At 35.5% G+C, this 16,517-nt stretch overlaps 1 protein-coding gene across 6 annotated transcripts in view; it reads left to right on the top strand.

The window, feature by feature from the left end:
• The window catches only part of PPP3CA (protein phosphatase 3 catalytic subunit alpha), a 309,049-nt gene that overhangs the window by 220,461 nt on the left and 72,071 nt on the right, over window positions 1-16,517 (top strand). For all 6 annotated transcript variants that reach the window (XM_032400899.1, XM_032400898.1, XM_032400897.1 and 3 more), the window contains one exon: window positions 7,868-7,992. In XM_032400899.1, coding sequence (XP_032256790.1) covers window positions 7,868-7,992 — 125 coding nt within the window. The remainder of the gene's footprint in view (window positions 1-7,867; window positions 7,993-16,517) is intronic.

Genomic DNA, 16,517 nt, shown 5'->3' with positions numbered 1-16,517 from the left:
GAGAAATCCAGTGTTCTTTTGAAAAACGTAGTTTAGTTTGTGACATGACTAATAACAAAGAGACATAATATTTTAAAATCAGTCTCATATGTATTAAGAACACTTAAAAGTCTTGTTTAAAATACCTTAAGTGATGAATATAGATGGTAGAAAGAGTTCTGGAAATTTAATAAAGCAGGTTTATAAGGAAATGTAACTTAAAATTATGTGATTTTATAAAATAAACTTTTCCCCAGTAAAAATCAGTGTAATAACTCACCAAACACATTATGAAAATTTTTCATTTTTCATTTTTTTTTATATTTTGTCAAGGGAAAGGAAAAGAGTTGGTTGACAAACCTGATTGATCTTTTTAGCATTTCAAATATATAAGAAGCATTCATCATTTTTGATCAATGAAAAATAAACTAAATTTGATTACTAATGAATCACAAGTTATGATGAGTTATTGGCAGTGGTTTTGTGTTTTCCAAACACCTGCATTAGATTGCCATGATCCTTTAGTTTATATGCTTTATACAGCATGTTAGGCAAACATGATTTTTGCATAATTTAGTAGATACTTGTCAAATGGTGAAGAAACATAAGACATGATTCATGCTCAAATTGGTGACAAGCACATACATAAAAGTACGAAATATACAGAGACACAGATACTTGACTTAAGTCAATTTAGGACTGTGACCCCAATTTGTATTCATAGAGAAAAGCAAAATTGATGATTGTATCACTGTGGAATATAATCAGCTCCACAAGTGGAATCTTCAATTGAATGGATATTAGTTCTGACATAGAAATATGAAATTAATTAGTACAAGTTTTAAAATTTTTAAATTGATACCTCCTTTGGATAAACAACACAATCTCATGCTTTCTTAATGTAATTTGAAATTTTAAAATAAAAACATAAAAAAATATATGTAAAGTATTTTTAACTAGACATTTATTTTTAGAGAAACTATATATCCTTCTGCCTCTGTTAGGAAGTTTGACAGATGGCAGAGAGGCAATGAAATGATTCACTTATATAAATGTTTATGGGAGAACTAACTCTTAAACCCATATTTCTTGACCATAAGAGAGTGCTCAGAAGTTTCAAAATGGAGAGGGAAATACTTGGATGCCAGGAAGCCAACATTTTTCAATACCATTTTGTATGTGTGTGCTTTCTCAAGTACACTCTAAAGTTCTTGAGACCAAATTCCAAGCCTTTCATTTCTTTATTGTCCCAGTATATTCTAGCGCAAATAAGAAATCATCAATCTTTGGTGGTACTTATTCATCCTTTTAATATAGTTTATTTAGTAAATATTACACATTTCATTGGTTTGTTTATTTGTTCAGATCTTTTTTAAAGATTTTTAAAATTTTTTTATTTGAGAGAGAGAGAGTGAGAGAGAGCATGGCGGGGGTGGGGGGGCAGCGGGTAGAGGAGACGGAGAAGCAGGCTCCCCGCTGAGCAGGGAGCCTGACGTGGTGCTTGATCCCAGGACACTGGGATCATGCCCTGAGCCTGAGCCGAAGGCAAACACTTAACCAACTGAGCCACGCAGGCTCCCCTGTTGTTTGAGATATTTAGATGAATAAATAATTCAGGAATATCTGAATGAAAGACAGATGAGGGATTGATAGATTAAGGAAAACTAGGTAGAATTAAGAAATAGGCTCATTGCCTTTGTCAGAATTATTTTCCAGAGAATACTTTTTCTTAACTAATTTTCAAATGAATGTGTTCTAACATGTCTGGGTTGTTCATCTATTTTTAATAATTGGTCAATTAAAAATTAAAAATTCCATTTCCAAATATGACTCATATGACAAGTTAGCTTGTATTTTTACTGAAGAAATTTAATCCTTCTTTCTATTAAGTCATTTAAGTATTATCTTTTAGGAATAGCACTTACTAGCTTTGTTCACTTACTAGTAGGCATAAATAGAGCTGCCTACTTGAAAGTCAGTGCTAGATAAAAACCCCTTTACTGATAGGCCCACTGCCTATATTTGCCAATTTAATGATGAATATGTGAACTTTAGAATTAAATATCAGTAGCTTGTTTTCCTTGAGTTTTTAAAATATTAGAAACAAAATAATCTTTTAAATTGTCCAAATTTGAGGAGTATCATAACAATAATAAGAAATGACTCACTTATTCCCCACTTAGAAGATTTTTCTTAACTGAGTTTTCCAGAATTCAAAGAAGAGTTGTTTTGTTTTATTTTGTTTTTTAATCCATTTGGTGCAATACCTTATATTCCTTCTATTGACTATGTGACTTTCAGCTTTTAAAACATTACTACCATTACACAGCCATAAAACAGAGTGGTCTTGTAAATGAGCTTTGCTACAAAAGAAAACGAGACTAACTGGAAACTTACTACGGTGCCGCTACTCCCTGGAAGATCGGGAATATCACTAAAGCCATTGGCAGGTATTTCCACTCTTAGAAAATGGCAATTGTGGAACACAATACCAAGTCTATGTGATTCCAGCCTCAACAGCTTTCGATATATGACAGCATAGATTTGGATAAAAAGTGGAAAAAATAGAACACCTTTTCGTATATTTTATTTATGGCTATGTTGAGTACCGGTACTTAGATATCATCTATCGAAATCTGGCAAAACATTCGCAGTATTTCCTAGGCAGACGCCATCTGGAATAGCTCCCGTGACTCTTCCACGTTGTGTCCGCACAGTCCGTGAGCCGCAGCCTGCTCAGACTTTTTTTCTCCCTTATATTACTTTATTTAATTAAAGAAAACATATCAAATATGGTCCCATATGAAGCTCCCTACAGATGAGGCATCTGAGACCTCCTAGAAAGATTAAGTATCTTGTCCTAGTCAGACAGGTGGCATGTTTTTACAAAGCGAGATGGTGAAAGCATAAGGAAAAGTAGTAAAAAAGGATAGAGTGTGAATGTATGTGGAAAGGAGGAAGTTGGGGAAAGCAAATTGGAAGAATCCATATATTCAGTAGATAGTAAAGCTGATTCAAGGAGAATGAAGAGGACAATAATTAACTAAGAAGCCATAGTCCATTGACTCGGGTCCATCAGGAGGAATACACATACAAACCAAAAAACTAACAAAAAGCAATTATGAAACTAGGCAGTCAAGCTTTGTAGTCTGTGTACTTAACCATTGCACTCTACTGCCTCTTCTCAAGGATGAAATAACACAACCAGGAAAAAAGCAAAAAACCAGAACTGAAAGAAAATGTGACCACAACTACCAAATAGTTAAAAAAAAAAAAAAAAAGCTCCAGCAATACACAGATAGGAACACCACTAAGGCATAGATCTGTAATCCCCAGATCTGGTTATAGTAATGAAAGCCCATGTTTCAGGGTTCTGGAGGGAGTTCATTGGGTTCTGAAACCTGGGCTCAGTATTTCAAAAATTGAAGAGAACAGTCATTCATTTACTAATGGTATATCTAAGTATGTAAATCATCAGATTTATTTATATTTGACTGAAGTTACGTCAACTAATAGTGTTCATCCAATACTCCTGATTAGTGATGACAGTCAAGGGCTTAGTGAACTACATAATGTAAATAAATCCACATATCACATAATCAACCGGTAGTTTCCAGGTCTGACCAAACTTGGACACATGAACAGAGTGATGACCAAATTTAATTAAATAATCCTGTAAGTATTGTACATCCTTATTATTGTTATTAGTCATTAGTATCACAGCCATGACCATGACTTATATAATTCTATAACATTATTATGAATTTTAATAATTATGCATTTTGTTATAATCTGGATTGATGCTGAAATGGAAAAATAGTGGTAACATTTGAAACAAATACATTCTTGTTTAATAAATTAAATTATTCCAGTAAACAAAATCTTGTAAAGCATTCAACCCAGGAAGGGAAAAAAATCAAACAATAATTTTGATGGTGAGAGCACTTATTTTTAGGACAAAAAAATAAACATAAATTTCAATAATTCATTTTTCTATCGATTGGAACACACTGTGTACATGCCATGATGTTGCGTATGTTTGGTCCTTCTATAACACAGTTTAAAAATGTACACTATTCTAGTTTCTTTCCATCGGATTATAATTATAAACTGAGATTTGGGGATTTAGTACTGTATTGTTACTATTAGAATCTATAATATAGTTCCCTTTTTTTCAGTTGTCCTGTTATGGTTCTCATTATCACTGGCAAACAGGTAGTTTATTTATCTTCATAAAACAGCATCATAAATATAAAGTGTTTGAAATTATTGCTATTAATCTGCACTGGTGCTGTTATTGTTTTGTATTGAATTTCATAGCTTTATTTTTTTTCTTTCAAAATTATTGAAATTTCATGGGGCACCTGGGTGGCTCAGTCGGTTAAGTGTCTGCCTTCGGCTCAGGTCACGATATCAGGGTCCTAGGATCGAGCCCCATGTCGAGCTCCCTGCTCAGTAGGGAGCCTGCTTCTCCCTCTCACTCTGCCTCTTCCCTCTGCTTGTTCTCTCTCAAATAAATAAATAAAATCTTTAAAAAAATAAATAAAATAAAATTATTGAAATTTCAGTATTTAGCAAGTTTTGATTTGGAGACTTTTATTGTTTTATACTATCAAAACCAGAGTGCCCTGGTTAAGAATTCATATTTTGTGGTTTGTAAAGTGCCTATGGCATGTTAAACATTTGACAAATAATATTTGCTATGGGGAAAATATTAATTATTTTGAAGTATACATCTTTAGTGGATTAGACCCCTTTATTTTTTCTTGGTTAGTTTATTTTACAGTTGATGAAGATTTTTAAAAATAAGGGAATGCCATTATAAAACTCACTTTTATCTCACTAACTGCCAGATTTCTGCTAATTAACTACACATATTCACACCGGCTGGTTTGTACTGGAACTTACCATTCACGAAGGTTTACCTAAGCCTGGATTAGCAACAGAGGGAAGCAGATATGTACTTGTATTTAACCTATAGCAAAATCTCTACACGTAAGACCTTTCTCTGCAAAATTGTGAATTTTGGGAAAGAATAAGTTGTAGCTGACAGAAGATTAAAAAATCAAACCAATAAGTTTAATAGATTAATCCCCTCATGCTGAGAATTTGACATGTTAGTTCCTTAACATGAGAAATGTTACTGTCTTGGGAGAATGTGGCTACTATGGAAAAAATATTGGGTTGAAGTCAGTGAAGCTGAAAGGACAATGGCACCCTAATGGTGAAAATTGCTGGGCAATTCAGTAACGTCTTTTCTAAAAGAAAAATTACAAACTGTCAGTTTAGTATGAACTGGAAAAACTTGTATAAGAAGTTATTCTACTTCATGCAAGTCTTCCAAGATGATAAAAGCCAGTGTTTTGGAGGAACTAAAAGGTCTTTATAGAAAAATAGCGAGTCAAGAATCCAAAGCACTAGACTTCTAAATCATGGTATCAATGCAATATTGAAAACTGGTCTATTAAAAATCTATTTTCCCCCTGCAGTTTATCATTTGACAGTTTTTTTGTTTGTCTGTCTGTCTTTAACAACTCACTTCTCTGTCCCCAAGCATTCTAATTTATGTAAGCTTTCTTTAACCTGGAATGCTATGACATAGAAGTTTTGCTTAGTGTCAGTAAGAAGTTGACCCAGTGATGTTCTTTGATGGATTTTTTTTATATAAACAAGAAAATGTGGGAGTGTGAGTAGTAATTCAAAACTATTGTAAGTAGTTTTACATGAAAGTATATATTTTATATTTGTTACTATGACTCCTTTTCAGGATGACAATTTTGTCAGAGTCCTTTTCAAACTATCAACTGTATAGCAATTATACTGGGCCCTCATCCTCCTGTATTCAGTACTGTGTACTGTTTACGTTTTTTAATGTTGTAATTTAATTGCCAATGTGAACTTAGAAACAATGGAGTTCTTTGAAAAAAAAATTAAATTATAATATGGACATACTTATTTGCTGATTCACTAAATTAACTATGACGTGCTTACCTAATTGTATGTATAATATGTGCATGGTTCTTGTACCGAACACCTATCCCTTCTAAATAGAGTTACCAGCTTATCTCTAGTCAGGAGATGCAAGGCAAGGGCTTGGTCGTGGTCATGATTATCTTTCCAGCTTGTCCTTCTTCCTCTGCCTATTATTTTCTCAAGAGCCTATTTGTCCTCCATGTGCTGGCCATTATCTTCTCTACTTAGCAGTGTGCTGGTTTTAGGGATTCTTAGACTTGCCCTGTGACTGATTCATTGTCCAGGTTGTAGATTATAAGAACTTACTCAGCCAACTACAAAGAGTCCCTTGTTACTGCCCCAGCTGTTTATTGCTTTCTCTTTAGCACTACTTTGCTGTAATATAAGTGAGTAAAGTCTTGAACTTGTTTAATGACTCCCTAACTGCTACGCCGACCACTAATCTCCAAATAATTCCTCCTTTGTGGTGGGTGGTTTTACACACACACACGCACACACACACATGCACACGCATGCACATGCATAGACAGACACACAGTTATATTTATATTTATATGTACTTGAACCTCTGTCCAAACCTGTGATTTCAAAGCTTAATAACTAGCTATCCAGAAATATTAGAAATAAAAGCTATCTCCCCCACATATAATCCCTGTGAGGCGAACCACACAAGCATGCAGAATGAAGGCTGAGGTGGGCCCACAAAGGCTCAAAAGTGTAGGTCTATTTAGTCTTACTGACTAGATAAGACTTATCTAAGAGCTGGTTATAAATCTGCATCTCTGGAGATTCCAATTCAAGGCCTCCTAAGATTTCCTATTTGTTGATATATTCATTCCATGAGCCTCTTAGTGTTCAAGAAACAACCACATCATGTTCATCATTTAAGCATAAAATTATTTTAAAATATTAAATACGTATACATAGGTAAAACATATAAAATATCAAAGATATTATAACATGATGGTTGGTAGCAAAAGCTTTGAATTAGGCAAACCTGAATTTAAACCCTGGATTATCCATATAGAAGAGTCATCTTGCTTAGCCACATAACCTGTCTTAGCTACACTATTTCCGCATCTGTATAATGGAGATAATATATATATATTTTTAGGGCTTTGGAAGTAGTAAATGAAATGATAAGTACTGAATAAGTGCTTTCTAAAAAGAGAGGCTACATAGTTCTTTCGAGAATTTTGGTTTTAAAAGAGAAGGTGAGACAATTAAGAAATACTATTTCCCAGTGATTTTTGGTACTATTACAGGTTTTTTTTTTTTATTTCACAATTTTTTTTGTCATTTTAACATCTGATATTAGAGTACATCTTATAAAAAATATTCTTTTATAATTTAAATTTAAATTGGAGGGTTTTTTCTTAGTGGTACATAAACTAATGATGTGTTTTATAATTGATGGCATTTTAGATTCAATGAAATATAGTTTTTATGATACATATTAACTTTCTTTTTCTTCAGGAGGTAATAAAAGGTAGTATTTCTTTATTCAGACCTCAGTTATATAGAGATAATTCCAAATTTCTGAACCTCTCTTTGCCTTATCTCTTATCTGCAAAGGGAAAATTCACCCCATGACCTTGTTAGTATGAAATCAGGAAATGTGCATAAATTTTTTAGCACAGGGTGTGGTGTAGCATTGTTGAATGCATAGCAATACTAGTCATTATTATTATTATCTTTATTTTTACAGTTAATCTGTGAATTGGTAAGTTTGGGTGGTAGAGCCAGGTACGCATTAATTAACTTTGAAATCTCTGTCTCGCTTATCCTGTTTTGCAAAAGAATATTTCGGCTAAGATGAGCTCTACATTCCTTCTGGCTCTAAAATTTTGTAATTTTTAAATCTAATTCAGAATCATAATGTGACCATAAAATGAATTTTCTTTGTTTCTTTCAGTTTGTGGGGACATCCATGGACAATTCTTTGACTTGATGAAGCTTTTTGAAGTGGGGGGATCTCCTGCCAACACTCGCTACCTCTTCTTAGGGGACTATGTTGACAGAGGGTACTTCAGTATCGAAGTAAGTCCGCATCATTTCTTAGCTATTCGGGAATGGATCAACAATATCTTGGCAAACTACAAGTGGTAAATGTTATTGTCTTAAGGAAATTCCTAGTCTATAATAGAACTTTAATGCACCTAATTCTTGGGATATTATGTATTCTATTTTCAGTTGATTCCCATATGCTTTTTAATACATAGAGATGCCAAGGAGATGGTCATTATTAAGACTTTGCCTTTTATACCTTTTATATATTTGCAACTTTGCAAAAATTATATCATATTTTACATTAGATAATTCTTTTTCCTGTTGACAGAAGTAATCAAAGTTTTTTAAATAAGCAGGAATGTATTTGCATGGTTATGCCTTATAATTGTGAGGCAATAACTCATCTTTGTAAATTGATAAGCAGGTGCATGGCTGTCTGTGTCTGTGTCTGTGTTTTTATGTGTGAGTATGTGTGAGTACACTTACAGCTGCTGTATTTTGTCTTTTTTGGCATCTGTCATCTAAACTAGGGTAATTTGTCAAACTCATTAATTAAAACAAAACAGATAACCTTTGAGTAGAGGTTCTTCCTCAGCCTCCCACCTGCATCCGCTTCAGGTAAGTAGAAATTGCATTCAAAATAAAGGCAAAGACTTCGCTTTATTCACTTGTTTGTTCTTCCTGGTGCTTAACATGGTGTCTCAAACATAGAAAGGGGTCATCAGATATTTATTAAAAGAAATGATTTGATGGGATGCCTGGGTTGTTCAGTTGGTTGGGTGTCTGACTCTTGATTTCAGCTCGGGTCATGATCTCAGGGTCCTGGACTCAAGTCCTGCATCAGGCTCCACACTCAACAGGGAGCCTGCTTGAGGATTATCTCTCTCCTTCTCCCTCTGGCCTTCCCCCCTCTGCTCCCCGCTTGTGTGCACGCATGCACTCTCCATGTGTCTCTCTCTCTAATAAATAAATAAATCTTTAAAAAAAAAGAAAGGATTTAAAATAAAAATGAGAATGAGTATTAAAGAAGCAGAGCTCATGCTATAGTACCTGACATTATATGTGTTCTCAGAAAAAAAACATGTATTTTTATTTATTTATTTATTTTTAAAGATTTTATTTATTTATTTGACAGAGAGAGACACAGCGAGAGAGGGAACACAAGCAGGGGGAGCGGGAGAGGGAGAAGCAGCCTTCCCACCGAGCAGGGAGCCCGATGCGGGGCTCGATCCCAGGACCCTGGGACCATGACCTGAGCCGAAGGCAGATGCTTAACGACTGAGCCACCCAGGCGCCCCCAAAAAAAACATTTAAAAGGAAAAAAAAATAATTAAGAGAGAAATCAACTTTATAAAAGTCTCACACCAACATCATATATTCATAATAACCATATAAAAAGATTTTAGTTTTTTAAATTTTCATCATATTTTATTTACTATAGGAATATTTAATGTTGAAGAACATACCACTCTTAAACAGCTTTTGTTTTTAAAACTATCATACCAATTTTATTTTTTTGGTTATTCAATTTACCTTCAGTCATTGAGTCTCTCTCTCTATAGAGAGAGAAGCTTTTGTCATTGGCTATATAAATTATAAATATATATATATATATTTTCACCAATATATTAAGCCTTTCTGTATTTGAGGACCATACATTTCTTAATTATTCATGGTGACAAGGGAAGGAGAGATGGTTTTGGTATATAAAAACAAAAGGAGAAAGTAAATTTTTGGTATTTCTTCCACTTGGTAAACAAGTACTGTATTATTGAACACATGAAGTGTATCTGCAGTATGATCAGAACTATAGAGAATTTGAAGAAATGTATAGCCTTGCTTTCTAGAAAACTAAATCTATGTGGGAAAATATGACTGTAAAAAGTTACATAGAATCGAAAGCCTTGGTCATCCAGGATTCAATGATTTGAATTATTAAAACCTTGTGATAAAAGAAGTACAGAAAATGATTGCCATTGCAATATAGAAAAGTGGAACAATTTTGAGAGCAGACTTGACTGGGGAAGACTGAATCAAAGAAGTGAGATTAGTTAGGAAGGAAATTGAAACAAGCAAAGTACAAGGGAAGAAATTAGTAAACTTCATAAATTTTATTCATGGGCTAACTTGACCAACTTGGTAGGGAAGGGCGATTGAAGGCAAATTTTCTAAGACGCTTATATCACATTAGGGCTGGTATCTGCCAAGAGAAAATAAGAACAAACCTGTGAAATGGTGGTTTGAACAAGATAGAAGTTTATTTCTCTCTCCAGTAGAAGCTCACAGATGCGACTGCCCAGCTGGTGTGACCCAGCCTGGTCCCGGGGCCCAGGCTCTTTCTGCCTTGTTGCTCTGATGGGCATGGGATGTGTGGGCTCATTCCAAAGGCTGCCTTGTCACCCAAGACAGCTACACCAGCTTCAACCATCATGTCCCGTGTTGCATTCAGCTAGAAGGAAAAGGAAAAAGAGAAGGGCATGTCCTCTCATTTATGCGTGTTTCCCAGAAGTGGTACCATTACTTCAACTTGCATTCCATAGGCCAGAACTTGTTGCTATGGCCAGAGGTGATTTCAATATGTAGCCAGGTTTGAGAAAGACTGCAATAGGCAGAAAACAGAAATGGGGCATAAAATGTTTCTACTACTTCCCTTAAATTATGATTCTGTGGAATCTAAGTAAATACTTCCGAAAATTATTTGAGTGACTCTTAAGTTCATCTTATTCATTTAACATGCAAAGTGCTCCTGTGTAAGATTCTGAGGATGAACGAAATAGGTGTTCTACTTTCCTTGAAGCTCACCTTCCTAGGGAAATCTCTCTGTTGGGAGTGATTATTTTTATTGGCCAAACGATGGAGTGCTATGTTGGAAAATTTTTTCAATGGTGTAATATTTGCGATTTTAATGACTCAGTTGCCATCTTTTAAATCTAGTCAAAGAATTAACACTGTTCCCTATTAATTTACTAGTAAAGATAAAGCACTAAATAAATCATGTGTTCCTTGAGTAACAGTTGACACATTTGGACTCCTTCTTTGTCTCACCAGCTCCATCTTTGGATAATATTATTTCTTAATCTGGTTGGTGCTTATTTACCTTTGAATTTTTACTCCGAGAGTTGAGGCTTCTGAATCTCTGGCCTCAAATTAACTTGAAATTTCCTAAACTCTTCCTGATTAGGAGCTTTTTAGAGCTCTGTTTCCTTAAATTAAAGAACTCGAGAAGCAGTAATCACTAACTTACTCTTCAGCAGATTTCTTTTGAGTCTACAATTAATCTAGATATTTGAACTGTGAAAGTTGCAATATTGTGTGTCCTATGCACCTTTTGAAATTCAAGCAAAGGATCAAAGAGTGAACCCAGGTGTTGGTGACATAGCAAATGTATCAGGACATTTGAAAGTTCTGAGATGCATCTATCAGAGTTCCCATCTTCACAAAGCTCTTTAATTAAACTCTAAGTGTCTGAGAGTACAGCTCCAGGGACTTGCCGCATGCATACAGAAATAACAAAAATGTGAAGGCCTCATCTATGAAAATGATCCATTTTGATTAAACTGTGACCTTTGAGGGGCTTTGGGATGGCTCGGTGATATCATCATGTTTAAAATAGAACAGACGTTTCTATAAAATATATTTACTGAGAATACTTTGGGGCTCTTAATTGTGGATTATGGAAGCTTACGTTGTTTGCATGCTGAAATGCTATTATTGGCCTGGTAGACACGATCTCCTTTATTCCTCACAGTTCTGCGAGGAACATGCAGATGTCTTCTTTTTGTGCATCTGAAAACCAAAGCTCAGAGAGAATCACACACAGAGTAAATGACAGTACTGGACTTTGAAGTCTGTGCTCTTTCCACTCCACACATGCCTTGGCCATATTCACGAAGCGAACCACAAAAAATGCACACATCAGGGATGCAGAAACTGATAGACACTTTTATATCCACTCATGCATGTGCAAACATGCACTCACGGCCCTCTCCCCCACCTCTTCAATCTGAAGGTCCAGCATTGAATATAAAATATTCCCTTTGAGTAAGATACTGTCGGTTTAAGAGAATGCCTAAAATCAGAGCTCCCTTTTCCAGCGTGTACTATCCTAACAGCTTTCAAAAGGTTCTTGATTCCTCTCAATAATTCAGGGCTCCCCTGCAGGTATTCTTCTGTGGCTCTCCTCTGGGCAAAGAGGAGCCACTTATGTTTAATTTCAGCAAATCAGCTTTGAGGAGTAGGTTCAGATTGCATACGGTCTCTGTTGGGTAGTATTTCCAGGCAGTAGGTAATGTGCTGTGGGCAGGACGCAGAGTTCATTTTCTGCACCCCCAACCCCCACCACCTTCTCTTTCTGCCAAGATTAGAAATCATTCCCCACAAAGTTAGCCCCAAGAAAACAAGCGGGCTTTGGAGCAGTGATGAGAGAGGTAATTTTGTTTGGAGTAATAATTTGTCTCACACCAAATACCATCCTCTTTCTGATGATTGCATTATGCTACCTAATCTCTTTGATCAAGCATACATGTGTATAGAGGGTGTGTATAGAGGTCCACGTCTGAGCGCGTTCCTCGGAGAATGCAAAAAGAAAAACAAGAATTGCAGATGGGGAGGCCTGCCCAGCTGTTTCCTTCTGTTCACGTGCTCACGTTCTTCTTCTAGCCAGTGTGCACCGCCCCGCACGGCAGTGAGCTTAGCACTGAGCTAGCCCCTCCTGTGCTACCTACATACAGGTCTCAGCCCAGGCCTCAGACACAGTTAAGCATGAAGAGATGTTGTGTTTATTCACTGTGAACTCATAGACAAAAATGAACTGTGGCAAGTCAGGCAACGTTCCGTGCTTCTGCCTGAGAATAACAAGCAGACAGTACAGAAAGCGATGTTAGGTGGCAGAGTGATGCCACAGACATGAGGAAGACATTGCTGTCTCCCCACCACCGATGGTCTTTGTCGTGCGTCGCTATTGCTCACCTGCTTGTCTGCATGCTCGTCAGACCAGGCAGAGAATGTCTGAGAGGAGGTGCATTTGACATTTCGGGAGTTTGGCTCTTTTCCCAACCAGCGTACATCCTTCACTTAATTGTCCTATGACTGAGAGGTGTCCCTTTTGATCGGAATGTGTCACAGCGTGGAGAGTTATTGTAGAAGGCTGGTTGATGTATATCTGAAGCTGTCTATTTGCTTTTTAACTTCCTCCCTCTTTCACATCTTTCTTTACTCCCCTATGCAAGTTTTCAAGAACACTCATCATCAAAAGGCATAAATTACAAAAATAAATCATGGCACTACTGTTATCAGTGAACCAATTAAACTAATGAAGAAAACGATATCCTTGGCAAAATGATATCCTTAGTGCTGCTTCACTGGAGAAGACTGATAAACTAAATAGGAGAAAACCATGTCTATGATGGAAATTAATAAAAATCTAGAGGGTGCTCAGTTGTTCATACTTTAAAACTAATTTTAAGTTGTAACTAATTATTTCGAGTAACACTGGAAAGACCGTGAAGGTCCAGTTGAAAGTCATTAGTGCAAGGAATTTACATCTAGCCCCACAAAAAGGCCAGTGTAACTTGCCTCTCTGTTTCCACCTTAACCAATTAATTCAGTGAGCATGTTGTGCAAATTAGCCATCTCCTACCACGTAGATGAAAAGAACCAATTATTTAACTAATTTGCGTTTCATGGCTTATGGGGGTAATTTTTTTTTTTTTATGAGACTCTCCTTTTTAAAAAATAATGTCAGGTTATGATTTCGTTTCAGACCAACAGGTCTCCAGAATGTTAGAACTTTAGATGGCAGAACAGTTGCCAGCAAGACAGTGTTGTCCTTGGCAGCCCTCGCCCACCAGATGTTGAGGGTGAAGTCTGGCAGGGCTCCACTCTCCAGTCCTCTCTTGCCCGTTCATTTACCATGCCACTTCTTCCATACCGCCTGCATTTGTGGTTTTATTCCGCGTTTGGGAAGATATTTTATTCTTGCCACGGGGGAGAAGGAAATAAAATGTGAAAACAGGACTCTTATTTTGAGGGTGTGCTGAGCCAAGAATTTGGAAATTGAGTTATGTTTTCTTTCTCCCTTTCTTTTTCCTTCTCCTTCTCTTTTCTTTTTCTTTTCTTTCTTTCCCTCCCTCCTTCCCGCCCTTCGGTGTTCCTGTCTTCCTTCTCATTTATAGGAAAAGGAGCTAATATTTCTTAAACTCCCACTATATACTAGGTGCTTTACATCCGTTAAATAACAAAGATATTAAATGTGCATTGAATCATTGAAAAGGTAAATAAGTATGAAAAACATATCATAAAATATTTCTGTATCACTCTGTGAGGTTTCAGTTATGAAAAAGCTACAGAAATTAAAACTAAAAGCAGTAGAGCCATGTGCTAATGTCGAAACAGGATCTTTAACAGCCGGCGAGAGAGAAAATATGGGTCCTAAGAAGTGACTCCTCTAGCATTTAACTGGGGTTAGAAATTTGCGTTTTAGATTTTAGTTGGAGAGATAATAGCTTTGCTTAAGATTCTTACAGACAGAGCTAATCTGAAGAGTTCAGAATTGTGGTTACATTTCCAAAAGGATATTGATTGGGAGGCGGCACAAGGGAGCCTTCTGGATTTGGTTAGTAGTTTCATGAGATTATACATATATACAGACTCACTGACTGGCATATTTAAAATATGTGCGCTTCATCGTATGTAAGTTATACTTTAGTAAAAACAACAGCAAGAAAATCTTTTTTAAAAGCAGCTACAGTATGGCCAAAACCTATATTCTTTCTCAATATAAAAATAGAATATATTAGATATAGCAATTTCAGTAAATAAATATAATTCTTAAAAGACCTTACATTCTCATCTTATTCCAAACTAGACATCCAAAGTTAACAACCAATAAGGAAACTGTGTGTGTGTGTGTGTGTGTGTGTGTGTGTGTGTGTGTGTGTATTTCTCTAGTATTAAGGTACAACCTTATAAAGTTTAAATTAGGAATAGTTTTCTCATTGACATTAATAATGGTTTATAAATATCTTCTCTGAAATGCAAGACAAGTTTGAGTAATACTCCTTTTGTGAGAGCATGTAAATGTGCCCTGAAAACCAGATACATAGCAATCAGAGACTCATTGAGCCACCATACTACCCACTGGGATAACAGGGAATTGCACCATCAACTGATCATAATGCCTTAAGGATCACTTGTATAGACCATTTGGTTAACTGTTCAGAAACAGTAATATCATTTGTCACATGAACTTTAGCTAATAAGTATAATCAGAAAATGATAATTAGACAATTAAAGTAACATATATATATAAAATTTGATGTCAACCCATTATTTTTGTTTACTTCAGTTATAATTACATAGTTGGAGACAATATCTTACTTGAAAAACACAATAATAAATACTTGCTTTGATAATTAGTATTTTCTCCAAGACTTGGACTGTATATTCAAACATAATTATTATTTCCACTCATTTAATAAATTATTATATAAGCTGACAGAGGTGATTATTCTTCACAGGTATCACAACAAATGAATCACCAGTAGCTTTTCCCAGTGGACATTATGCAGCATATTTACTTTATGTTGGAAAGTTCCTTATAAAAATGTAATTGTTGTATGTTTTTTGGTTTCAGATTTTAGTAACCAGAATCAGACTTGTCTCAGTATTTTTGTGGTTCTATATCTTCTTAGCCTCACTTTTAGAACATAAACTTAATGAGGAAAAAAGAGCGTACTTCTTTTCAAAGAGTGGTTTTCTCCTCCCTGTGGGTTCTTGATGAATGCCAGTGAAGGATAATGAAATTGATGTTAGTCCTTGAGTATCCCGGTGATCTTTAATGCACACTCCAGGATGACTGTGTCAATGGAGGCTTATTCCAAACCTGGAGAATTCAAAGTGGACCTTCATTTTTACACGAACCGCAATACCCAAGTAATTAATTTGAGAGTTGTAAGGTATATGAAATGTTTCCTGTAGTTATTAGCAGCATGTATAGTGAGATTCCCTGGCCTTCAGTTTAATTATATTTATATGTAAAACAAACAAACAAAAAACTTAAGGCTTTATATACCTAAAACACTGAAATAAAAGACAAGGTGATGAGGGAGAAGAAAGCTAGTGAAGGAGAGAACATAATAGAAAACAGAGACACGGGGCACCTGGCTGGCTCAGTTGTGCAGCGCGGGGCTCTTGACCTCAGGTGGTGTAGAGATAACTTAAAAAATAAAATCTTAAAAAAAAAATGGTGTTATACGCAAAGAATAAATCATGGAACACTACATCAAAACCTAATGATGTAATGTATGGTGATTAACATAGCATAATAAAATAAAAAAATTAGAGGAGAAATTAAAAAAAAAATCACATCAGTTAATAAAGCTATGAAAATAAAAAATAAAAAAAAAAGAAATCAGTCAGCCTGAGCCTGGTGGCATTGTTTGCTTCCAAATTTTGTCTTGCCTTTCCTTCCCAATTCTCCTGTTTCTATTACTGTTTTTTTTTTTAAGATTTTATTTATTTATTTGAGAGAGAGAATGAGATAGAGAGAGAGAGAG

Source organism: Phoca vitulina, unplaced genomic scaffold, assembly GCF_004348235.1.
Source record: "Phoca vitulina isolate PV1807 unplaced genomic scaffold, GSC_HSeal_1.0 scaffold3, whole genome shotgun sequence".
NCBI lineage: Eukaryota > Metazoa > Chordata > Mammalia > Carnivora > Phocidae > Phoca > Phoca vitulina.
The sequence above is the reverse complement of the archived record's forward strand: the minus strand, read 5'-3'. Positions and strand labels throughout refer to the sequence as shown.